This window comes from Atractosteus spatula, chromosome 22 (assembly GCF_055471065.1).
Source record: "Atractosteus spatula isolate fAtrSpa1 chromosome 22, fAtrSpa1.hap1, whole genome shotgun sequence".
NCBI lineage: Eukaryota > Metazoa > Chordata > Actinopteri > Semionotiformes > Lepisosteidae > Atractosteus > Atractosteus spatula.
The window spans coordinates 2,205,164-2,230,075 of NC_142727.1; the positions used below are offsets into that span (position 1 = coordinate 2,205,164).

The 24,912-nt window shown below is 49.3% G+C and overlaps 1 protein-coding gene across 3 annotated transcripts; it reads left to right on the plus strand.

Moving 5' to 3' along the window:
- Positions 1–282: 282 nt before the first annotated feature.
- Positions 283–23,115, plus strand: LOC148816502 (von Willebrand factor A domain-containing protein 5A-like). 3 transcript variants are annotated; one of them, XM_088939819.1, is made up of 22 exons: positions 283–641; positions 942–1,015; positions 5,248–5,295; positions 5,970–6,172; positions 8,226–8,448; positions 9,093–9,259; positions 10,066–10,180; positions 11,590–11,765; positions 12,290–12,378; positions 12,792–12,936; positions 13,578–13,657; positions 14,244–14,358; positions 15,306–15,464; positions 15,905–16,008; positions 16,765–16,991; positions 17,590–17,679; positions 18,369–18,425; positions 18,919–18,948; positions 19,709–19,783; positions 20,654–20,790; positions 21,901–22,027; positions 22,596–23,115. In XM_088939819.1, the coding sequence occupies exons 3-22, from the start codon at positions 5,253–5,255 to the stop codon at positions 22,673–22,675; spliced, it is 2,442 nt and encodes an 813-aa protein (XP_088795945.1). In that variant the 5' UTR covers positions 283–641; positions 942–1,015; positions 5,248–5,252; the 3' UTR covers positions 22,676–23,115. The 3 variants fall into 3 exon arrangements, with proteins under 3 accessions (XP_088795945.1, XP_088795943.1, XP_088795944.1); XM_088939817.1 differs by lacking the exon at positions 17,590–17,679; XM_088939818.1 differs by lacking the exons at positions 942–1,015; positions 17,590–17,679 and having other exon boundaries at positions 334–641.
- Positions 23,116–24,912: the final 1,797 nt, after the last annotated feature.

The window sequence follows — 24,912 nt, forward strand, 5'->3', positions numbered from 1 at the left end:
TTGCTGGGCTTCTCTGAAAGCCATTCTTATATAAGATTTCCTGTGCTGTGTTTCAGATCAAAAGCATCACCTTTTTTACAATTAAAAGATAATCAGTCTAGTGCTGTTAGCACTGACCACGAGGGCAGAGATAATACCCCTGCGTGAGAGAAATTGCCACCCCCCAGACAATGCATAAGTGGTGTATTAATGACGATGGACCAAAATCGATTTCTGATACAGGCCACCTTCTGCAAAAGTATTTCAAGCGCAGCGTGATGACGTCCTAGCCCGCAAGCGACCAATCAGAGGAGACGTTCCGGCGGGGGGCGTGTTTTTTCCCGGAACCCAGTAGCCCGCGGCAGGTTGTAATATGTGCCCCTGACGGTCTTTTTGTCCTGAATTGTTACATGTACTCTTGTTGGTATTGTCATTTTTCTTATTCTGTTAAGCAGAAATAAAAATAAAAAATAAAAAAGGCTCTCCTTGAGTTGTAGGGAGACTCGGAGAACCGAGAAGTGTCCCGCAGAGTGGGCGTGGGCGTGGGCGTGGGCCTTTCCAGAGAAGAAGACAACATTAGCGCCCGACTGTCCCCACGGATAAACACGGCGCAAGCGTCCTCGTCACGGTCCCTTGTAGGTGTGTGTGTGCAGGAAATCCAGGTAAGGAGCAATTGAAGGTAGTTTTATGCCACATGATAAAACAAGGGCTGTTTGTTTTTCACAGCACCGAATAACACTGTAGGTACAGCAGTACTTTTGAAATGCTTAATTTACGTGGTCTTTTTTTATAACCGCAGATGTTTTGTTTTGTACCTCGATATTTTTAAAAACGAAATGAATCGAACCCCCCCAAAAGCTGTAATAACAACCACAACAACTTCATGTACAACGTATGAGTTGTTTTTTTTATTGGATACAGTTCCCCCTGTGAACCTCTTTTTTTTTTTGTATCTGATTTAGTTGCGTACTTTGGTGCTGTTGCTCTCCTTGTATCTTTGTTGGCTCCTCCAGCAGATCCCACCACAACCACCGAGGTAAGGAGAGTGACGGTGCAAGTTTGAGTTCCTTCGTGAAATGCAGGTTCTTCTCTAGAGCAATAATGTTTAGTTTGGGACGAGGTGTGTTGCCGTCTCCTGACCTGTTTTAAGTTCTTGTGTACTTTATTGAAATGCAAGCGCGATTGCCCCCATTATGTCCAAGTGTCTGTATACTTCCCGGTAGCGACGACAGAGATGGCAGTGAAAATCAGAACGATTCTCGCACTCCGTTTGCGTTCTCAAGACGAGCAGAGCGATTTTCTCTTGCACCCCCCTAAACCTGATTTCTTCACCTTGATTCGTGGTTGCGCTAATACTTCTGCCAGGCGCCGTGAAAAGCTTTTTCACCACAAAGCAGTGCGCCGCTGGGCTGATCTTAAAGACAGCAGCGAAACCGAAGACGTTCTGGGAGTCTGTAAGTTCTTCTGTAAACTGGAAATGCGTGAGAACACACGTTTACATGCCGTAGAAGGTCGTTCAGCCCTTTGAGAGAATTTGCTTGCTAGTAACTTATTGATTCAGCCACATGGCTAGGAAGCTTGTTCCATACTCCCACAACCCTTTGTGTAAAATGTGCCTCCTACTCTCAATGTTAAATGCTTCTGGGTGATTTGCACTTGTTCTCTGGTTCGTATTTCACAGAGATTCTGAAGAAGTCCACAGTGTTGCCTTTGTTAGAGTAATACTGAATATATAACAGTAGCTAATCTGTCCAAACAGTGTTTTGTTAATCATTTCTATAGGAAAAACCGGAATTGGCTAATTCTGCAAGTCAGCTGGTTGTGTTCTCAGTGTAGTCAATACAGCCAGTTCTTGTGTCCAGAAAGCAGATCACCCTTCTGCTGAAATGAGAAACTGATGGTATTTCAGATTCTGGATCTAAGTATTTATATTTATTTTAACTGCATTTTTTTGTATAAAACAAGTATTCAACATCCTCAAAGGCACTGACAAACCCAACTCGGTCTGTCAACTCCTCAGCGAAACACAAACCAAGTGGAAACTATAGGGAAGTGAATTTATAACCCTGAACAGGAGGCTTTTTTTACACAGAGGGTGGTGGGAGAGTGGAACAAACTACCCAGCCTGAAGCCAATGTCCTGGTTTCTTTCAAGAAGTGGTTAGAGGAGATTGTGGGATCAGTTGACAACTACCAATAAAGTGCCTGATGCGCTGAATGACCTCCTTACTTGTCTTGTCTTGGGGCAGTAATGCCAGACCTTTTTTTTTCCCTTCTGTAGACAATGCAGCAGATATAAGCAGGAAAACTTTCATTTTAGTTCATATCCCCCCCCCCCCAGAACGTCTGCTGAAAATGAGAAACAGGTGCAGTTTCATATCCTGGAAACCTGCATTTCCAGTGACGATATCAATTGCGTTTTTTGATTCAGTGACCTTTGCAGCATGTTGCCAGAGAGTTCTCTAGAAGTGATGCGCGCCTGACGAATGAGTGAGTTTGTGAAATCCTCTGTTGTGTGAGTGTGAGCTGATGTTTAAACATAAAAGCTTGCTTCAGAGTCAGCTGACCACACAGAGCTGGTTTGAAAGCTTCAGTGCTGCTTGTCTGTATCATCCCACTCTTTCCTGTCCTCTGCTGCCCTATAGTGCATCACCAGAGGGTTTTCTTGGGGTTTTGCAAACCTTTGGCCTTGCGTTTTGTAGCTCAGTTCTTTTGGGGAAACATGAAATAGGGCAGGGTGGGGATGTAGGGGTTGAGCATTGCTGCTCCTCTGCTGGGACCCTGAGTTTGAGTCCTGGGGTGCTGTCTGGGTGGAGTCTGCATGTTCTCCCTCTGTGTACGTGGGTTTCCTCCCACAGTCCAGAGACATGCTGGTGGGTTAATTGGCTTCTGGGAAGATTGGCTCTGGTGTGTGTGTGTGTGTCTGCGCTGTGATGGGCCGGTGTCCTGTGCAGGGTGTGCCTCACCTTGCATCCGATGCTTTCCAGGATAGACTCCAGCTGCGATCCTATACTGGGGGGCGGGGGGTTGGATGGTTAGAACATGGGTTGATGGAAACTTGAAATGTTTCCAGTGGATGTGCTCATTTAGGGCTGTGGCTGTATGCCTCCTTAAATTCCAGAGAAGCGGACTCAGTCCGCGTGGGAGGCACTGGGGTATTTATTAAAGGACATGCTGGGAGGTAAATGGATGTTCACAGGAAACACCTCAAAACATTCTCTCTAGCGGTTTCCAGTTAAATGGGGCATGTCTTTGATTTCAAGATCAAAAGAGAAACGCAGATTAAAAAAAACACTGTCGGAAGCGCTTAGCGTCTGGTTGGTTTGGTTCATGTATCGTCGTCTGATGAAGTGTTCCAGCGCAAGACGCTTCAATTCTCGGAGCTTGTTTTTCCGCAAGGAGTGGCAGGTGCTTAGTTGCCGAGATCTTTCGAAAGACTGTCCCGAAGAAGGAGCTCGTTAACCTCCTACAGCCTTCACTTGCTTCAAGGAAAGCGAAAAATTTGCAATTGAGTGAGCTTCACCCGCTGTGCTATTGGGCTGTTTCGGCAGCAGGCTCCTGTTCAAATGCTGCAGGGTGCCAGGTTTTACTGCCTTGCTGAACCGGTAAGGACCCCCGAGAACATCCAGGTGTTGATTTCCCCCACCTGAACCCTGTGCTTGGGCACATGTTCTTCCTGAAAAACAAAACCCAAGCTGACAGCACCTGCGACAGGACAAACGTGGCGTCATGGGATCTGTCCGACCAGATCCGGACTCCCCTGTCCTTCTGTGATATTCAGTGGCGATAAGGTCAAGAACCCAGTGGATCCCCTGAGGATCGGTTCTTAGGCAGAATGTTGCCGCAGGAGTGAAGAGAGAATTGAAGCACTATCATTACTATCGCTGTCGTCTGCAGAGCCCGAATACTGTGCTTTTCGAACGCTCATGCTGGCCCCCTGCTCCTGGTTTTGATCTTCACCTCGGACTGTCCGGTGTCATGTCCCTGATAGCTCTTTGCAGAGAATCTCCAAAGCGCAATCTGATGGCGAACAAAGAGTGAACTAACGGCAGTGCCGTCTGAACACTCTGAAATAATGAATCGTTTGTTTGATCCCTGTGCGGAGGTCATCTGTAAATTGCCATGTGAGATCTAACACTCGATTTAACCTTGAGCATCTGCTGTGTAAGCCTGGTCGTAGGCTTTTCGTCTGGAATTGGATCAGTTGTGCGTTTACTTGGCCAGAAAATGGAAATCGAAGAACTGTGCTTCTGAAAATGTTATTTCTGCGGCCTCATCAAATAATCAGTCAAAACCTTGACTTTCGGCAGCTAGGTTTCATCGCTGTGCTGTCCTGGAAATCCAAATCGGGTTTCCTTGCATTTAACATTTTTCCCCTCATTCCAGCAAAGGTAATAAAACCAGGTCAGGTTTGCAGATGATCCCCAAAAAAAAAAAATTAAGAGGATTAGCAAACGCTTTAGGGAGCTGCGAATTTAAATTCGGAAAGTCCTGGGCAGAATTCGAGGAACCACTTGGCAGGTTACTGGATTGAAGAGCAGTGCAGAGTTTTGACCAGAGGTAGTAAAAACAAGCCACACTATACACTATAAGTACAAACTGGGAAACGCCGATCTGGAAGGCGCTGCTTCTGAAAAGGTTTTGGGGTTCATGCTGTCATCGTTAACACGTAGTTAAAAGCGGAGAATTTAAATCAAGGGATGTTGTTCTAGATCATGCAGTGGCAAGGCCGAATCTAGTATATCATGTGCAATTTTGGTTGCCGTGTTACAGAAAATGTGTGGTTGCTCTGGAATTGGTCCAGAGCAGATAAACTGGATACTCAGTGGGGATTATGGGAGTGTCCTACACTGACAGGCTAGAGGAAATGAATCGTATTAGTCTTGAGACGAGTGCAAAATGAGATGAACTAAAAGCCCCATCTTTACCCCAAGGGTTGTGGGGGTGTGGAATGGGATAGCCAGCCAGCAAGAATGGATTCTTGCGTTCATTTAACAATTACAGTTGTTCATTCATCTAATTAGCTTTTATACTCAACTGACAGTGTAGTCGTGTGTAGGCAGGCAGTAGATGGTATTTGCAAATTATTCCTTCTTTTATTTTTGAGGTGATCTGTAGGCACTGGCTGGGAGTGGCTGACGTGATGTGTGTGGAAATTTGTAATTTCTTGTAGCTCCTCAAGTGATCATTGGAAACCAGTTTTCCTTCCTGTCTCCCGAGGTCTCCTGAGAGCTTTCAAAGACCTCACACTTATCTTCTCGTTTCACAGGAATCATGGAGAGCTGCTGTGGTCTCTTGACTCTGAAAAATGAACCAGGTAAGACGAGGTTGCCTGTGTGCCTTCCTGCTTCACTCTGTGCTGGGCAGTGCCATGACACCAGTGCACTCCTACAGTATTATCTTGTACACGTGGCTCAGTCAGTGCTGGGCAGCGTTATGGTACCAGTGCACTCCTACAGTATTATCTTGTACATGTGACTCAGTCAGTGCTGGGCAGTGTTATGGTACCAGTGCACTCCTACAGTATTATCTTGTACACGTGGCTCAGTCTGTGCTGGGCAGTGCCATGACACCAGTGCACTTCTACAGTATTATGTTGTACATGTGGCTCAGTCTGTGCTGGGCAGTGTTATGGTACCAGTGCACTCTAAGCCAGCAGGTCAGGGGTACGGCTCGCTGGCGTGTAGGACTTTGGGGAAAAGCTTTCCACCACAGTGACCTGTCGAGCCTGTGTCTGCCCAACGTTACCACGACTCATTTCCTCTTCCCACGTGCCTGGGCAGGGGCTGTGCTGACCCGTAAGGCAAGGGCTCATGGGATAGTTCAGCTGTACCCTTTAAAGAAACAGGCAGTCGAGCTGCATTCAGAAACAACCTGCCTCTAGCGACAGGCGCTGGAATTGGCAGGAGGGCTGCTGGCTCGTCGGTTTCTCTTGGTCGTGATCATGCCGGTCACGGTCGCCCCACCGTGCCCTGTCTCTGTGCGTCGCAGTGCCCCTGAAGGCGGTGTCCGTGGAGGTCCGGGTGTGCGGCTTCGTGGCCGACGTCTCCTCCACCCTGGAGTACGAGAACAGCGAGTCCAGTCCCGTGGAGGCCGTCTTCGTGTTCCCCATGGACAGCGACTCGGCCGTCTATCGCTTCGTGGCCCGCGTCGGCGGGAAGGACATCGAGGCCGAGGTTCGAGAGAAGCAGGAGGTGAGTGCGGGGGAGCGAAGGGCCCGTCTGGGTGCCCCTGCGGATTCACTGGCGGCGTTGCCGTAACTTCCTTGTTTCAGATATAAAATAGAAAGACGAGAATGAAGGGGCGATGTGTCTACCAGTCAAACTGCAGTCCCCATTTCTCAGACCGGTTATTAAATCTCGGTAACAAAATACATTTTTTGACAGTATTTCGAATAAAGCACAAAATGGTGAACTTTGTGGAAGTACTGTCAGTCGCCACATTGTTGCAAACCCCTGGTCTCACCACGGGTGAGAGCGAGAGCTTGTGAGAACTGTGATGCGAAACAGCCCTTCCTGCTCACTAGTCCCTGTAATGACTGATGTACTGTGATGGATGAGTGAATAAGTACAGGTTGTGCAGCAGACATTTCACCGCAGAAATGTTCCAGCGTGATCTGCAGGCAGCGTTCACAAAGAAGTAGTATTTGTAAGCAAAAACCGTCTAGAAGTCGATGACATTATTTCTGTTGGATTAAAAGAGATGGATTCACAAGCCTGCTTGTTTACAGTGTAATTGAGCTGCTTCACCTCACTGGAAGTCTTGTTGCTTCGTTCTCAATCGCAGGACATGGCGCTGCGCAGATCTGGAAATTTAATCTATTTTGTGATGTAAATTGGAGGTTTTACAAGTTATTGTGTACCTTTTACTGTTATTGCAGTAATATATATTGTGACAGTATTTGATATATACTGTATATATGCTGTTATATTGGCGTGCAGCAAGCATTTAAAACTGGAAAACTGTTCCGAGTTCGAGCTCAATGAACGGCCGATTTTGATCGGAAGAGAAATGTCAGGCTTTTAATCACAGCATATTAATCATCACAACACAAATGATTGTAGTCTTGCAAGTGTATTGAAATTCTTTAAAATCTCATCCTGTCTTAAAGAGTCCAGGTGACGGCAAGCCTAACTGGTCACTGAGAACCAGTAGGCTGTAGGTGTAGATACGTTTTTTTATGTTATATCGGTATAATTGACTTTAATAAGATTTATTGAATTAAACTGCATCAGCTCAGACACTAGCATGTCTTAATAAGGTAATAATGACTGCTTGTTGATGTCACTCCGTCACAAAAAAATGTTTTACTTTGAAGCCCATGTTGCATACAAATGCATAAATATGTCCTCAATATAAATGCGTAACATTTAAAAAAAAAATATGACTTGAGTTTTCAACCTATTTAATTGAGCCACTCACTGCATTGTTTCACTCTCGCGCTTGGCCTTTCCTCCCAAACCCCACTTCGATTTCAGACGGTTTAGACCGTCCTGGAGGTGGGAATTGAATTGCGCAACTCGGCTCAAAGTGATCTCATGTCAGATCCCCAGCATCTGGAGGACCAGAGCCCTAGTTTCAGCTCTAGCTGTAAAAAGATGAAAAATGTGACGTCTGTCGTCGCTCCCACGTCTTGCCGAGTTCGAAGGCCCCTGTGCTGCTTCACCTGCTATTCATGTGCTCACCTGACGGAGAAACACGCAATCCACTTGAACTACAGCCCTCGGATTCCTGGAGAGGGCCTGGCTGTTGTTTAAAGGAGTGTCTAAAGTCCTCAGTCAGTCCCCGTGAAGACTGAGGCTTTACTGTGTGGCTTTTGTGTACAGAGGGGAGCCGAAAGTGGTCGAACTGGTTTTGATCCGCTCCATCGATTTTCCGACCCTCACCCCTGTCTTGTCGGAGTCTGTACGTCCCAAGAGCTGTAGATGGCCTTAAAAATGGGAAAAAAATGGCAATTTTTTTGCTGATAGATCAGTGATCTTATGATCACAGCTGTTTCTTGGAGAATCCCTGGAATTTGCCTTCAATTAATGGATTGACAGCCTGTTCCCGACCCCCGCTACCCTTTGTGTAAAGAGCAGCCTCCCTTTCTGTTGGAAAAGCACTTCCTTGCCACTTTCTCCTGTGCCGTCAGGCCCTTCTTTCAGGCTTCACTTCTTCGAGAGCTTTTAGGGTTGTGCCTGCTTGTCTTCTGTGCGAGACTGGACGCGTGATTGTGTGTGATCGTCCCCCCCCGGTGTTTTTCAGGCCCGGGAGGAGTACGACGATGCCGTGAGCTCCGGGCAGCAGGCCTTCCTCCTGGAGGAGAGCGACGAGAGCCCCGATGTCTTCCGGCTCAGCGTGGGCAGCCTGCCCCCGGGCCAGAGCGCCTCCGTCAGCCTGTCCTACGTCACGGAGCTGCCCCTGCAGGAAGACGGGGCTCTGCGCTTCTGTCTGCCCGGGGTGCTCAACCCCCGCTACACCCCCGCAGGTGAAACTCCCCCCGGACAGCGGGAGGGCAGAGGTCATGTGTCCGCAGTGGACGTACAGTATTTTTTACACTTCTGTTTAAATTCAGTCGACTCCCAACCTACACAGGGATTTGGAGAAAAGCCAAATTTTACACTGTAACCCTTATAACCCCCCCACTAACCTCTTACCGTAATAAAAGATATTAAATATAAGTAAAAGTACTGTAAATAAGACAAATAAGTAAATAAGTTTTTCAGAGAATAAAGCGTTTTTCCAATATTTTCTATTTTCTGGTGTCGACCGAGTAAGTTGCAAGTCTGCTGTATTTATATTATATGTATTTATAGCGTTGGGGGGCTCTGGGTTCAATTCCTGGGGTGCTGTCTGTGGGGAGTTTGCATGTTCTCCCCATGTTCGTGTGGGTTTCCTCCGGGTGCCCTGGTTTCCTGCCACAGTCCAAAGACATGCTGGGAGGTTAATTGGAAAAATTGGCCCTGGTGTGAGTGTGTCCTGCGCTGGACTGGCGTCCCGTCCAGGGTGTAGCCTGCCTTGCCCCCGTAAATGCCCGGGATCGACTCCGGGTCCCCCGCGGTGGTTGGGAACCAGCTGGATGAGTCCCTGTGAAGGCGCTGCGGTGTGGGACTAACCCTCTCTCTCTCCCAGGCGGCGAGAGCGTGACGGCCGAGGCGCCAGGCGTCCCGGGGGGCGCTGTGCCCTACACCCTGGCGCTCGCTGCCCACATCTCCTCCCCCAGCAGCATCGACAGAGTGCAGTCCAACTGCCCCCTCAGCCCGGTGGAGTATCTCGCCGAGGATAAATCGCAGGCCAAGGTACGTGTTGCTCAGCACGGAGACGCAGTCCAGCCAATGGTCTGGCTATCCCCGTGTCCACCTGCAGGACTCCGGTTCAAGCTCAGCCAGCTGTATTGGCGTGACCCATGAATAGCCGTGTTAGCTATAGCCAAAGCCATAACAATTAGGAAGTTTCTTAAGCCAGCTGAGATGTGCTTCTGCCTGCTGGCACTGTCACCCAGTTTCTATGGCCAGGCTGTGGTCACTGAGCCTGTCCTCTCTGAACAGCCATGTCTGCCTGTGTCCAGTTTCTATGGCCAGGCTGTGGTCACTGAGCCTGTCCTCTCTGAACAGCCAGGTCTGCCTGTGTCCAGTTTCTTTGGCCAGGCTGTGGTCACTGAGCCTGTCCTCTCTGGACAGCCAGGTCTGCCTGTGTCCAGTTTCTCTGGCCAGACTATGGTCACTGAGCCTGTCCTCTCTGGACAGCCAGGTCTGCCTGTGTCCAGTTTCTCTGGCCAGGCTGTGGTCACTGAGCCTGTCCTCTCTGAACAGCCAGGTCTGCCTGTGTCCAGTTTCTCTGGCCAGACTATGGTCACTGAGTCTGTCCTCTCTGGACAGCCAGGTCTGCCTGTGTCCAGTTTCTCTGGCCAGACTGTGGTCACTGAGCCTGTCCTCTCTGGACAGCCAGGTCTGCCCGTGTCCAGTTTATGTAGCATGACTGAAATCATGGAGGACTGTCCCCTGAGTACCTAAGCAGCCAGGAGGCACAGCTCCAGGGCCAGTGTAGATTCCCTTGTGTGTATTTCCCTGCTCTGTTTCAGCACAGTCTCCCATGCCCTCCGCAGGTCAGTCTGTCTCCAGGCCACAAGTTCGACCGGGATGTGGAGCTGCTGGTCTACTACACGCGTGCCCACGAGCCCAGCGCCCTCCTGGAGGGGGGGCAGCAGTCCGCCCTCGCTGGTGAGAGCCGCCGTCTTTAAACGCCCCTGTGAAAGCAGAGGAGTGCTTGACGAGTTAGTGGCTTCACAAGAAAGTGGGAGGGAGCCACGAGGCCTGCCTTGTGTGCTTGGTTTCCTGAGGGAAGCTGGAGAAAACTAGTTTCACAGGTCTGACTGGGTGTCTCATTCCAAGTCCATCCCTCTCTCCGTTAGAACTGCCCTTCCTCTTAGTTTCCACTTGTGCTGGAGTTCGTGTTTTCATTTTGGCTCTTGAAGGAGTCCATTGGGCTGACTTGTACGCGATTTGTTTTTAAAAAATCACCACCCATAGACACTTTATTGAATTTTGAATGATTTAATTTTCAGGTAGAAAATCACGTAGGAAGGCTCAGAGTGGCTGGATACTATGGATGTGTTCTGAAACTGTCTGAAATCTTTGGTACTCTGATATCTAAACTGCCCTGAGGGTTGTATGACTAATCCTTGCTTTCTGAGTGCTTTAGTACTCATAATGGTTTGAACTCTCTTTATAATGTGTTCATGGTGACGTTGCACAAGCCAGCTGTTAGCCTGCTTTTATTAATTTTACACTTCTAGTTTCTTGTTTTTTTTTCCCCCTGTTTATTTTTGTTGGGCGCAGTGTTTGGACACATGGACTGAGGGACCATCTGTGAATTTTTAAATTATTTTTCTGCTCTTCTCTTAGGCTCATTTGCAATCCTCACTAGTATCTGCTAGAGCGCGCGCGAGCACAGTACAGTTTGGAGAGATGTCTGGTTGGTACCTCTGTTAGTTTGTGCTGAGGTGTATCTCACTGTTCTAGAAGTAACAATCCCACCCATATTTACAGCACATTCATTAGCAACGTATCTGCTTTCAATACTGCATAGAGAACATGCCCTGAGGTCTACTTCTTTGCAAATATACTCTCCCACTGTAAGTGCACTGGGATCTCATTTTTGTTTGCCTTTGTTCCATTTGTAGGTAATATGAGAGGATAGACCCATCCACCATCTTTCACCCTGAAATCCATAACGTCTGCAGCTGGGCTCTTTGCCAACATTAATCCTTAACTGAATCGGGGAAGTTGCTGGGTGGGATCCTTTGAAAGTCTTTAGTTGAATAACTCACCAGAAAGCTGATGCCTCTCGTAGCACAGATCAGCACACTGGAGCGTTGGTTTGGTGAGTCTGGCCTGTAGCGGAGAGCGCCTCCTACTGGTCCACTGCACCAGTTGCAGGCACAGCCTGGTTAGCCCAGTACTGACCTAACGTGCCCACGAGGTGGTAACACCTCTGCCAGGACTCTGAAACTGTGCTGTGAAGAGGCTCGTTGAGGCCTGTTTGAGCTCGCACTCCTCTGGCTCGGGACCAGAGCGTTACCGCCGTGCAGCGTTCAGGCTCGGTGTGTTGACGTCGTCCTCTCCCGCAGGCTCGTTGATGGGAGACACGGCGGTGATGCTCAGCTTGTACCCCGAGTTCCCCGGGTCGGGGTCCTCGGCCCTGTCTTCCTTTGGCGAGTTCGTTTTCCTGGTGGACCGCTCGGGCAGCATGGGCTGCGAGATGTGCAGCCAGGGCGGAGGACAGCAGCGCATCGAGAGTGCCAGGGTACGGCCGGCCGCCGGCGTGCTGTCCGACGCGCAGAGCCATTCGAGCCCTGACGGACACCGGGATCCGCAGTGCCCGTTCACTTCCACACCAGTGCACACCATCGCAGACACAGAAGCACACGCGTTGCTGACAGAGACCCAGATTTAACACGTACTTGAAAATGTACGGCACATCCCAGTTTAAGTTCAAAATGTTAGATTCGGAAAACCTAAATAACTAGGGTTGTGTGGTGTTGACGCATGTCAGCAACACCTTGTGTTTTTAAAGAAATGAGTATTTTGCCCCCACTGCGGTTTTGATATTGTCTTCAAAATAAATGGGGAAATTGGCAGTCTTTATACGATTCTCAAACCTTTTCTTGGCCATGGAATTTTTGCCGTTGTGAAAATTTCACATGCCTCTTCATTCCCGAGTTATTACCAAAACCCTGCCTAATTGCCTCCTGTTGGGTGATCTCCTCTGTCACTGGACACTGGGCTCTGCAGTGTCCTCTGTCAAGCCTTCACCCTCTCTGTCTTTAGGATACTCTGCTGCTCCTGCTGAAGAGCCTCCCCCTGGGCTGTTACTTCAATATTTATGGCTTTGGGTCAACTCACGAGTCCTTCTTCCCGTAAGTGATCAGACACGGCACGTGCACGAGCGTTCCTTCACTGCATCGCAGGCCTCCGAGAGTGATCAACCAATCCACACACACACCTGAGAGATTCAGAACTGACAGCAGCGGCTGTCAGCCAGTTCCAGGAAACCTGACCAGAATGCTCAGTCTCACGGAGGATTTCAGTAATACGCTGTCGTTAAGACCTCTAGAAACTACTGTGTTGCTGTTCCATGATGCATGGTCCAGAGTTGTAAGACGTGTCTCTTGGAGACACGTCTGCCATGGAGGCCCTCAGGGCAGTGTTCTTCCTGCCCGCTGTGTTCAGTACTGTTGAGAGGTGTCTTGCCTGACTGTCTCTCTGTCCTGGGTCGGCTGTGCCCTCAGCCTGACGGCCCCTCTGTCTCCTCTCTCTCTCTCCGCGGCAGGGAGAGTGTGGAGTACAGCCAGGACACCATGGACAAGGCCGTGGCGAAGGTGAAGACGATGCAGGCTGATCTCGGAGGGACTGAGATTCTTCAGCCTCTGACCGAGATCTACAACAAGCCCTGCCTGGCCGCTCACCCTCGCCAGGTACTCGCTGACGGGGCTGGGTGGAGGCTCTCGCCCTCTGCGTTCCAGTCTTCATTAGTCCTAAGCAGCAGCTTGCCTGGTGTGAACCGACTGAGTGCCGTGAGGCGGGAGTCTCATGGCTTTCCTCCTGACCAGGCAGGGTGCGGGTTACCCAGCAGGCCCGATCTGCGTGGCTGCCTGGGACCCCAGAGAGCTCCGCAGGGGCCAAGCTCTGGGCTGAGAGAGCGCACGCTCTCATCCCCACTGCACCCGGGCCAGTTTTCGACTGGAGAGGAGGAGAAAATGGGCACTCGTACAACAGCAGTGGAAACACCCTGAGAAAAGACGTGAGCTGATCTGGCACCGGTGTTGCCACCCTGTAGCCTGACCTGGTCAGATCTCAGAAGCCAGGCCAGGCTGGGCCCGGTCAGCTCTGGGAGCAGAGACCATCAGGCGGGAAGCAGGCTGCTGCTGTCAGTGGTCTCTGCCGTGTCCACCTCCACTGCCGGGTGAGGGGGGCTGCCCTTCAGCGGTAGATGAGCCCCCTTTTATGTTTGAAGGGTTTGGGGATCCTTTTGGGATGAACGCCGTTATGCAAAACAGGAGGGAGAAGTATAAATACGAGTTCAATGCTCCTCGGTCTCTCTCTCGCTGTTTTCCAGCTCTTTGTGTTCACGGATGGAGAAGTAGGGAACACCAAAGAAGTGACTGACCTCGTGAAGACTAATAGTCTCTCGCACAGGTAGGATCTTCTGGCTGTGCCGTCACTGAGTCTCCTGCCCTTGTGTCGTTCACCTGTGTCTTGGTTACAGATGCGTGCACGTAGGTACAGTACACGGTCGTCGTGTAAAAAAACTAGAAATCTTGTAGGTAACTGTACTGTCGAAGTTTTTTCCCCATTATCACTCTGTCCGTGTCCCTTTCCCTCTCTTTGCTGTTGCTCTTGGTTTCTGATCTCTGCCGACGCACAGTGTCACGTCCACCCTTCTCAGTTCTGACATTTCTCACCCCATCGGCTTTAAGCGTGTTCATTCCTGGAAAGGAAACCACACAGTCAAATCGGAAATCTGTGAGATTCCCCGGAGGCACCTCAGTATCAAAAAGCCGTCGCACTTGGTTTTGCTTTTTAAATTAAGTGGAATAAAAGCCGTCATTGGGGAAATGCTGTAGGAATGTGGCCCTGTAGTCTCTGCCGGTCTCGTGTTCTCCGTCGTACCCCGTGTAGTCCCCTGGGCTGGACGCTGTCCCTGTAGCAGACTGTAGCCTGGTGTGGTTTCACTGTGTGTTTTGGTCATATCGCTGTACATTCATGACTGTGTTGTGTCCAGGTGCTTCACCTTTGGGATCGGAGAGGGAGCCTCCAGTGCCCTGATCAGAGGAATGGCCAGGGAAGGGTCCGGTCACTTCCAGTTCATCACCGGAACCGAGCGCCTGCAGCCCAAGGTCAGGCGCCGGTCAGATATTGGTCATGAGTTACTGAGCTCCACTTGGCTATTGTCTAACCTTGAGTTCCAGAACGTCAAAATAGCCTTATCTAAAACCGCTGACTAAACACAATTAACTTCTTAGCCATCATATTGTGGTACGTCAATTAGTCGTTTGATTGAAATAAGTTACCCAGCCTGGCTTTTGACGCTTAATCACACATCTGTTTTATTACATTTTAATAAATAATTTTTTTATCGGGAATATGTGTACTGTATAATGTGTCAGCAGAGTAGTTTTGCTTTGCTTTAAGAGACCTCCAGTGCTGAAATGGGAGAAGTGACTTGCTTCTTAAGTCATCAGGTTATGCAGTCAGTTTTCTAATTGGCATTTATTAGTTCCCCAGATTTATTGTAAGTTTCATGGACTTTTCATTCACTGTATTAGAACAATCAGATTCTTGCCTCGAATCCCAGAGTCATATTTCCAAACCTCATAATCCCTCAAATTTCCTTGTGTTACAGGCAAATGTTCTGCATTTGGCAACAAGCCTCAGAGAATGTCATTGTACTCCTTGATCGTCTAACTTGCATTGTCTGTCAGTAGTTACTAATTGATCATTTGAAGGAGATGCGCTGTCCCTTAGGAATAGGACTGAGTGATAAAACCACTGTTGTAGAGCTTCACATGTGAGCAAGACTTTAAAATAAGGTCTGAATGGAAGTTTCAACCTGCCAGAACAGGGATGATATATCCACAATTCACTCTCTGGTTTTACGACTACCGCCTGTGATTACAATTACTTTTATATAAGTTGTAGGTTTGAATGATAGTAATTAGTGGTACCAGAGAAGTCTGCACTACAACAATCCAGCCCCAATGTTGTAAAATGCCTGTACTAGTCTCTTGACATCAGATGAAAAATAACGTGTCTCAGTCTGGCGATGTCCCTCTCCTCCTCTCAGGTGATGCAGTCTCTGCGGTTCGCTCTTCAGCCTGCAGTCCGGGAGATTTCTGTGCGCTGGGACGTTCCGTCTGGTTTGGAGGTGTCTTCCTTGTCACCTCCCCTGAAAGCGTTGTTCCAGGGACAGAGAGCACTGCTGTACGCCCAGCTTAAAGGACAGGTCAGGACTGCCGAAAGGAAATGAATTTTGGCTCATTCGGGTTTTCCTGTGTCTACAGACAATCAGCATGTCAGCTTTGTGCCTCTTTTCCTGTGTTTCCCTGCAGTGATGTGCCTTTCTGTCCAGTCATTCTCTTTTCCCACCTCTCTGTGTGCAGTAAGACCTGGTCTCTATAGATCGTCTGTTTCTACAGCACTGGTCTCTATAGATCGTCTGTTTCTACAGCAGTGCTGATTCCTCCATCCCTGTCAATCTGTCACTTCTACAGCAATACAGTGGAATCCATGTATATCTGAATTAAATCCACCTTTTTTCTTTCTCTCCCCTTCCCCGTCTCTGTGATGTTCAATGGCCAGCATCCATATTAATCCTGTCTGCCTCTCTGAGAGCGATTAATGCAGTTGGATTTGGGTATTCATTTCCCTCTCGCTTACTCTCAGTGTGATCGCAGCGCAGAAGGCTCAGTGCTGCTGGAGTACAAGCTGGGAGACGAGCCCTACAAGAGCAAACTGAGCTTCAGCTTGAAGCCTGACAAGGAGAGTGGGTAAGATACAGTTAAATCTGTCCTCCTTACACTGCATTAAGTTAAGCAGCATGATATATTTACTGTCACACTTCATTAATTTACTGACTGTACAGTTATGTTGTAGTTCAATATTTCATTGTATTTGCATATGGAGGAATTTTGTGTCTGGGAGTCAATAGCCATGCTGAGTCCCTGGTTAACTGTGACTTAAATGTTAATTTTTCATCCGTTTGCACTCATGAGTATAAAATAGTATTTCTTTGGCTTAACAGCGTAAGAACAGTTCCAATTTGATAAAACATATTCAGAGATACTGAGCTGCCAGAAGACCAGGTGGGAGACTCGAACCTACAGCACCTTGAGACTTGGGTCAGCTCAAAGCGCTGTAGTACAGCAAAACAGCAGGCAGACAGAGGTGATGCAGGGTCCCTGCTATAACGGAGCTGATCATTTCAGATTCCTCACACCACTTGTGGTTATAAATATTAAGCTTCTGCAGGATCGTCTGCATCAGGCCCTGCGTCAGGCTGCCCTGTGCTGCCTTGTGCTCGTCTCTTTATCAAGGCTGATTGGTACAGAGACCTGCAGTTATTCCAGGGCTCGGACTCGCACGTCCAGGTGCGTGACGCCACCTAGTGGTTGTAGTGGACAGTGATCGAGCTGCTTCCTTCATAGTAAGTGGGGGAAAAAAACATTTTTCTGGGTCACCTGGCTGCGCCAGCAGTGAAGGAGTGGAGGGGGGAGCTCATGTGAGTCGCTCTTCTCTTCTCGCAGGCTGACGATCCACAGGCTCGGGGCGCGCGCGCTCCTCCGCTCCCTGGAGAGGGAGGAGCGAGAGTGTGAGGGCGAGGAGGAGAAGAAGGCAGTGAGGAAGAGGGCGACGGAGCTGAGCACTCAGTCCGGGGTGGTGTGCTCTCACACCGCCTTCATTGGCGTGAACAAGGAGAACAAGCAGCCTGTCCAGGGTCCTGTTCTACGCAGGAACATCCCTCGTTACCAGCGTGAGTAGGGCTGAGCTGCGGGGGCTGAGCGGGATCTAGAGAGTCTACAGCCACTCAGCGTTGCCCTTGTCTACAGGTGTCCATGCCCAATGTGTATCGGTACCATAAATAAGGCTGCCCTCTGCCTGTGTCCCTGCTGTAGGCCGCTGGGCACTGTTAATGGCGTCACTGTGGCTGTGTTCATACAGCGTGTAACCGCGAACTGTCTGTTCTGCGTTGTGCAGCTGTGCCTACTGTGGGTGCCGTGCCCAGTGTTGTTTTCTGCGTCCCGTGAATCTCCTTGGAAAGCAAGCCTCGAGTTGTTAAGGGTACATGTTAGTATGGTGGGTTTAGTCTCTGCTAGTCGGTTTAGTTTGTGACGGTGTTACTGTGCAAGTGTGTACTTAACTTTCACACAACCTTAGTGGACAGTCGAGCTTGGTGCATACCAGAACAAATATCTACATTAGCTCTCACCCCAGCAAACGTCAAAGCCCTGTTGACATGCACTGCTGTTCCCAGGGTGTGCAGGAAGTGTGTAAGCACTTGACACACAAAAGGTCTATTGAGACTTTTGACTCTATTGGCCGCCCATCTGTTTTCTTTCTGCTTTATCCAGTTCAGGGTCGCGGGGCAACCGTAGTCTATCCCAGCAAGCAGTGGGCTCAAGGCAGGGCTACACCCTGGATGGGACGTCAGTCCATCACAGGTCTCGCACAGATGCAAACACAGCCACACACACTCACTCCAGTTTGTGCTTGGACTGTGGGAGGAAACAGGAGCACCATACGAGCCTGGGAAGAACATGCAGACTCCACATAGATAGAACCCCAGGAATTGAACCCAGGGCCCCGGCGCTGTGAGGCAGCAGTGCAAACGACTGCGCCGCTCAGCCACCTCAGTCTCTGTCAGCCTCCGCCCCAGTATTGTCTCTGATTTATTGCAACTGGAATGACAGTGCGACGGTGGAACTCATTGACGAACATCAGAGGATCTGAAAACGGGGAATAAAAATAGCAGAAAAGGCAAAACAGTGGTGCATTCTTATTGCTGTCTTTTAAAACAAAAATTGAGTCCATGTTTAAGTAACTCGGCCACAACTGTTGACAACGGTATCCAGAAATTCTTTGGAATTCTCTGGAGCCCAGGGAAATGCTCTGGGCTCGGCTCGGGAGAATGTGCTCCATTGCAGTCCGGTTCTCGGCACCGGAGGCAGATTTGAGCGTAGGGTGGGGATGGGGATGTCTTTGCCATCTGGACATGGAGGCGGCCAGCCAGCCGGGTGCCATCCAGGTCCTGAGGAGTCAAACCTGCTCTCCAGGATCGGTCCCGAGATGAACCTCTGTATCGCCGTAACTTGGTTGCTGCTGTAAACATTTTCCTCTTGTTGTTTTGCAGTCCAGTGTATGCCGATGGCCTTCTGTCGGTCTGCACTCCGTTCAGCTCCCATGTACGGTACTGTGCACTTCTTTTAACAGTCTTCACTGCTTGTGTTCCCGGTTGTGTGTGTGAGCTGCACAAAGCCAGCTAGTTGCACGGGCAGGGAGGCCGGTCGAAAGGTGCCGGCAGTCGGGGAGCGCCGTGCTGGCTCGCGAGGTTCGGAGGGGTGCACACAGCGGGAAGGTTTACTTACCCCGTTTTACTTCCCTGCCTTGATCCGTCTCGTTCTGAAAATCGCCCGGCCCTCTCTCAAACGTCCGTTGTCACCTCCTGACACTCCTTCTCATGGGTCTTGGGAAGCTCCCGGAGGGATTAGTCATTGACACTTGACACTTGCAGGAAGGTTCAGTGACTTTCACGGGAGTTACTCTCTCTAAACACGTAGGCTTTCAATAGAAAATAAAAATAATATAGCATCTTTTTTTTTTTTTCCTGTGCAAACGCCAGTGTCCCTCGTTTAAGTTTTAATCACTTTCTTCTTTTTTTTTTTTTACATGGGGTATTTCAGCTACAGCCATGCCAATGGCAGACAGCTTTGGTGAGTTTGTATTCTTTGTTTCTCCCTTTACCTTCTCCTGCCATGTCACACAAGACAGATCTCAACACCTGCCCCCAATCCCCTGGCATTAGTGAGGCGATTGAATGGAACATGTCTGTGCATCTCTCATGTATTTGAGAAGCATTTAATCAATAGCCATCATAGGCATGCTTTATTTTTCCAAAGGCATGCGGTGCTGTTTCTTTTGAAGCTCAGTATATGGTGCGGGGGCTTAACTAGGCCTGTGACAACCTGCCTGCTGTCTCCTGCTTCGCCTCAAACCAGACCGTTCCGAAAAGAAAGAGAACTAAATCCTTTCACAGGCCTTACTGTCTCTTAATCCGCGTGTATCCAAACAGAAAATAAAGTAGCATAGCAGGCCATAATAACCCGTGTTCCTCCTTGCAGTTCACACACTCTTTTCTCCTTCTTTTTCTATGTGACTTTTTAACTGAAGCCATGCGGTGTGTGCTTTCGATGGTTTTTCTTACTGATCTCAGCACGGCAGCATGGAGTGACTTAACCACGGGCTGGGTTGTCGGGTATCTGAGTTAGTATAGTATATCAGGTCAAAGAGTATAGTATACCTGAAGTTAACTCTCACCCCGCTGGCTCTGGGGGTCTGTTCAGCTGGTGTTAAAATCCCTGAAGGGCCTGTTGGTTTACCTCTAGTCTAGTCAGCACTGGGGGGGTTTCCAGACTAGTCCTGCCGGAAGAAATGGCTTTATAATAAGTGCATTTGTGTCTGCTCTGTTCAAAGATAATTCAATGCAGTGTGACGGCTTACTGGCTTATTCCATTAATGCAGAATCGGAGGAATGTGACATCGAAACGGGTAAGTTCTCCATCTACACCACAGGTGGGAGTGTGTGGTCGCAGTTGAAAATGTGTTGGATGAGCTCTGTATTTCAAATATTTCCCTGTAAGCTCTGTCCCATGTTCTGAACCAGGTTAGTGAGAACGCTAGAAGGGGCAACCATCTTGAGTAGTGGCACCTTGAACGCCTTACTGTGGCAGCTGAAGGCGTCTGTGGTTATTTGATCTAGATTCTCTTTCAGTTCATGTCAGGAGCAGAATTAAAGGTGAGGAGGAGTTTGTGCAAGAAGTAAACGGGCACAGAAGAACAGATACAGACTTGGCACGTAACTGACTGCTTAACTAAAACTCATTTATATTTTAAAATGTGGAAGCAAATAAATACACCGCAAATTAATTAAATTAAACTTTGCCCTTGCTTTCTTCCGAAGATATTTCAAATTATTTTTGGGGGGGCATTCTGGCATTTTACTCAACCACGACTTGGCATTTTTTAAGATCTAAATTTCAAACTTTAGAGTGCCAGTCTAGCAGGTTTTAAATCCTACATTTCTAAAGGCCAGGAGCAATTTCGCCATGATCATTTAGAGATCACTTAGAAATCGGAATATCCTTCAACCCTCAAGGACCAGTTGTCTTACAGAAGTGACTGGAATAAATAACCGAGCGTTGAGGCTATTGAGATTCTCCAGGGCCAGGGAGATACTCATCTTGTTCATTAAAATGTCAAATAAAGAGCCGCATTAAAACCAGCTCGCTCTTTATCTCGCACACTACGGAGCGTACCGAAGGGCGATTATATTTTGTGCTTGCAGGGCGGGCACTGGAGAATAAAGAGGGTCTCTTGGGCTCTCCAGGTCTCACGCGCTTGTTGCTCGTCTCTCCTCAGCCCCCGAGCCGGAGGAGGACCCCCTGCTGAAGCTCATCTCCCTTCAGAAGGCGAACGGCTCCTGGGATCTGGATGAGGCTCTGTTGGCGGTTTTGGGGAAGAAGGAGCAGGAGGTGGCCAGCCTGATGCCTGGAAAGGTGGCCAGTCATTTTATTTCTGTAATGTGTGTCAGGCTCACTGGCTGCAATATTGGGGTCCTAATCTCCATTAACCACAGCAGCAGGCGGTGCTGACTTATCTTGGGGTGTATGGGTATCTTTTCCTGGGGTGTATGGTACCGCCATGGCCATCTCTGGTCAGAACCGGTCCCAGGTCCTCGGTACCAGTGACTACAGAAGACGACGAGGGAACCCAATACAAGTATTCAAAGCTCTCAAAGACACTGACACGGTCTTCCGCAGAGCAGAACCGGAGGAGGAGAATGGAAACTGAGTGCATTTCAAGCCAGGACCACGAGCCACGTCTTTTCTCAAGGGGTTGGGGGACCGGGGGGCAAGCCGATACCCCTGGCTTCGTTCAAGCCAGAGCCTTAACTCAGGTGCAGGCGTCTCTGCTGTAACGCGATCGACGCGTTGCTGTGAAACCCATATAGCCATACTGTGCCAAATCGCGCAATGAAAATAACGGGGCTTATGGGGGGAAAATAGGCCTGTGGGCAGACCACTCGGAGCCTATCCAAAGCTTTGCCAAATTGAATGATTATCCTCATTAAAAATGTAAATACATGTTAAATGCATCATAAATAAAGAAACACTAACAGTGAATTCAGGCCTCTGTCCTGTGAAAAGTGAAGTTCACCACCTGAAATGTTATCGCCAGCACGCTGCTTCTTAGACGCACTCTTGTCTCCTTGTCCGCTCGTATGTGCAGCAAGGCAGCAGATTTAGTGAAAATGGCACGGAAAGTGAGGAGCCACCCCTTTGCCCCCAGTTAGCCCTTCCAAAACGCAGCACGTGGGACAGCGGAGCATCCTGCGAATTCCTGCGCGGACCACCGCCTTCATCTGTGCAACTCCGCGACGCAAAAACGTCAACATGTCGGGGATGAAATTGTGTGTAAGCCAGCACGAGTTTCGTGTTATTTACCAGTCGCGTATGAGCCAATTCGCGTTTTGGAAACGCTTGGAATAGCAGAGATCACTGTAATTGCTAGCTACCCAATGGCTTAGATGGACCCATTTACAACCGCTGGTCTTGCCTGTGCGCTGCAGCTCGGTCATGACCCTGCTCTGTGCGCTTCCTCTCCAGGGCCTGGACGAGACTGCGTGGGCCACTCTGCTGGCTCTGCTCTGGCTGCACGGCTTCAAACTGGACTCCAGGGACGAGTGGCAGTTCGTGGCCCTGAAAGCCGTGTCCTGGATCAAAGCCCAGCCAGGTAGTTCCCGGACAGCTGGTCCTCCTGCCCCGAGCGCTGGCGGAGAGCCTGGCCCAGCACTCTGGGACACCGTCATTAGGAGAAGTCAGCAGCCCTGAGCTGGTTGACAAGGATGTCCCTTCTCTCGCACTCCCTGCTGTCGTCTTATCGTCCAGGCGTGATGCGTCCATCTCTTCTGGGCAAATTTCACCACCTGCGGGCAGATGCTTTTGTTTTTAAGTTTTATCTCCGAAACTTTGGACTTCGGAAAGCTTCAGTTCGGCTTGGCTATGAAAAGTGCCTCATACGGTATATTCCTTCTTATTTTGGGGACTTCTGGGCCTTTTCGGTTCCTAGTTTTAAATGTAAGCCGTGTTTTTCCTCAAGCGTGTATTGTATAGCCCAAAAGAAAATATTTGTACGAGTCTTCTTAAATCCCATCCACCTGAAAACAGTGTGTAGCTCCTCTCATTTCCTAGTTAAGCATTATTCTTGGCTCTCGGTGGTCTTCCACCAGCCGATGGGCGGCCCCCTGTGCCGCTGCCTCTGTCTTGCTGCTGTAGCAGTGCCCGTGTGCTCTGTGTTTCAGGACTCGACGTGGCGCAGTGCGTTCAGGCCGGAGGCACCCTGCTGGGCTGCCAGGTGGATCCTCAGGCCCTGGGGATGTGAGCGGCGACCCTGGAAACTCTCCCTCCCCCATCCAGAGTCTCTCCGGTGGGGGGGGGGACGCCCCCTCCCTCTCTCCGTGCCTGCCTTAACCTCTCGGGGGAACAGACTGGAGCTGGACGGCTGGAGAATACTGCTTTGGGTGTGCAGGGCAGTACGAAACTGTCATCACTGCTTGCTGGTGTGTTTTCTGCTGTGTGTCTGGGGTGGAGCTTCGGGAGCCCATGTAACCTAGTGCTTCATTGAAGAAACAGGCCTGTCCCCTCCTGGATTTCCCCTGGTGGGGGCTGCACTCCGGACTGGGGGGGGTTATTGACAGACCTGGCCTGGTTAGGAATATATTATGTAGCATTATATTCAGAATATGTACCCCCATGCTGTCCGGATCAAGTGGCTTTCCTGGACGGGCGTTGTATCCAATAAAGCTTGAAGGGTTGTGAAAATACTTGTGGCTGCTCTCTTATACTTCAACGCGGACTGTGTTTCCCAGGCTGGTTTGCAGTTCCGACCAGTCTGGACCCGTGATCTGGCAGTACTGGGACTGTACATGCCCAGCGAGGCCGGTGCCCACAAACATATGGAAAATAAACGTATCAAGATATTTTCGTGTGTGGTATTGTCATCCCATTAAACTGCAAAGGTTTTTTTTTGCAGGCAGAGCTGGAGTGCAGGCTGGAGGACAGGCAGGGGGGAAGAAAAATTAGACATGGATGCAGATCTAACTGTGTAACCTTCATGCACTGGAGCTTTAACAGATGCTGCCAGGCTATAAGATTACATGTATGTAGCTGCCATTCTGTCTGTATGATCACACAGAACAACATGACAACCGGTTCTATAAGTATTTTACTATTGTTATTCTTTAGTCTAGAATACCACGTGATAAAATGGCGAAAGGATTAAGGAGTTGGGAGGGCGAGTCTGCTGGTTTTAGGGTGTAGTGTTAGTCTGGTTGGGGGATTTGCCTACAGTTGGCGGGATCCGAGCTTGTAACAGGAAGGTTGCAGGTTCAAATCCCAGGCGAGGCACAGCTGCGGTACCCTTGAGCAAGATACTTCACTTGAGTTGCTGCAGCAAAACACGCAGCTGTATAAATGGATGCGGATGGAGTCAGTGTTAATCAAATAAACTAGTAGTTCTTAAAGCCAAGAGCTATATGACACCCTGTAACTCTCGGCTGGCAGCCGCACTGGAGCTCAGCAGGTGTGAGCCTGGCCGGTACCTGGAGGGGAGTCTCCTGGGAAAGCTGAGGCTGCTGCTGGAAGAGGTGTTAGTGGGGCCAGCAGGGGGCGCTCACCCTGCAATCTGTGTGCGTTCTAATGCCCCAGTATAGGGACGGGGACACTAGACTGTAAAAAAAAAAAAAGGGTGCCGTTCCTTTTGAAGGATGAGACGCACACCTATAGTGCTCTTGGCCTTCCTTACATGCCTCTGTAGAGGATGTTAACGTCGATCTGATTGACCTCAATGCCTTTTCTACTTGCGTTCACTAGGAGGCACAAATATAAATCATTAATATAAGAAGGGACACACGGAGTTCCAAGAAGCAAGTTCTAGTCATAAGTACCGGGTGTTTATGTATGTTATAATATTTACAATTTCTGGATTCAATGGGTGTGCAAAACAGTTCAAACTGAATATTGAGAAACGTAGGAAAATCAGGATGTAAACCAAATAGATATGTCAAAATGTTTACATCCATCATCCGGTTCAGCGGGGGAGCTGGAGTCTATCCCAGCAGGCAATGGGCTCAAGGTAGGGTACACCCTGGATGGGACACCAGTCCAACACGGGGCAGGCACACTGTGTGTGTTTGTGTCGGTTTTCCCGGAAGCCAGTTTACCTACCAGCATGTCTCTGGACTGTGGGAGGAAACCCACACAAACATGGGGAGAACATGCAAACTCCACCCAGACAGCAACCCAAGAATTGAACCCAGGGCCCCAACACTGCAAGGCAGCAATGCTCACTTTGGGGCTATTATGCTGCCCCAAACAACATCCACCCTGCCCTTATTTAGAGATTCCTGTTCTTGGGAAGGAGAGTGGCTCCTCAGAGCCCACTGAAAACTCCTAATGTGGAAGGGGGAACATGCAAACTCCTTGCAGACAGACCACAGGCTCCAAGGATCCAAGAAGCAGAGCTGACTGCTACATCACTGCAGCCCCCCCTCCAGAACTGGCATGGACAAGGATTAAAAGCAGAAAGGTCCTAAGGGCTAAACCATTAACAATAATTTA

Coding starts and splice junctions, on each gene's coding strand:
- LOC148816502 (XM_088939819.1), top strand. CDS start 5,253: ATGGAGAGCTGCTGTGGTCTCTTGACTCTGAAAAATGAACCAG. Junction 5,296..5,969: donor GACTCTGAAAAATGAACCAG/GTAAGACGAGGT, acceptor TGTGCGTCGCAG/TGCCCCTGAAGGCGGTGTCC. Junction 22,028..22,595: donor CTGGATCAAAGCCCAGCCAG/GTAGTTCCCGGA, acceptor TCTGTGTTTCAG/GACTCGACGTGGCGCAGTGC.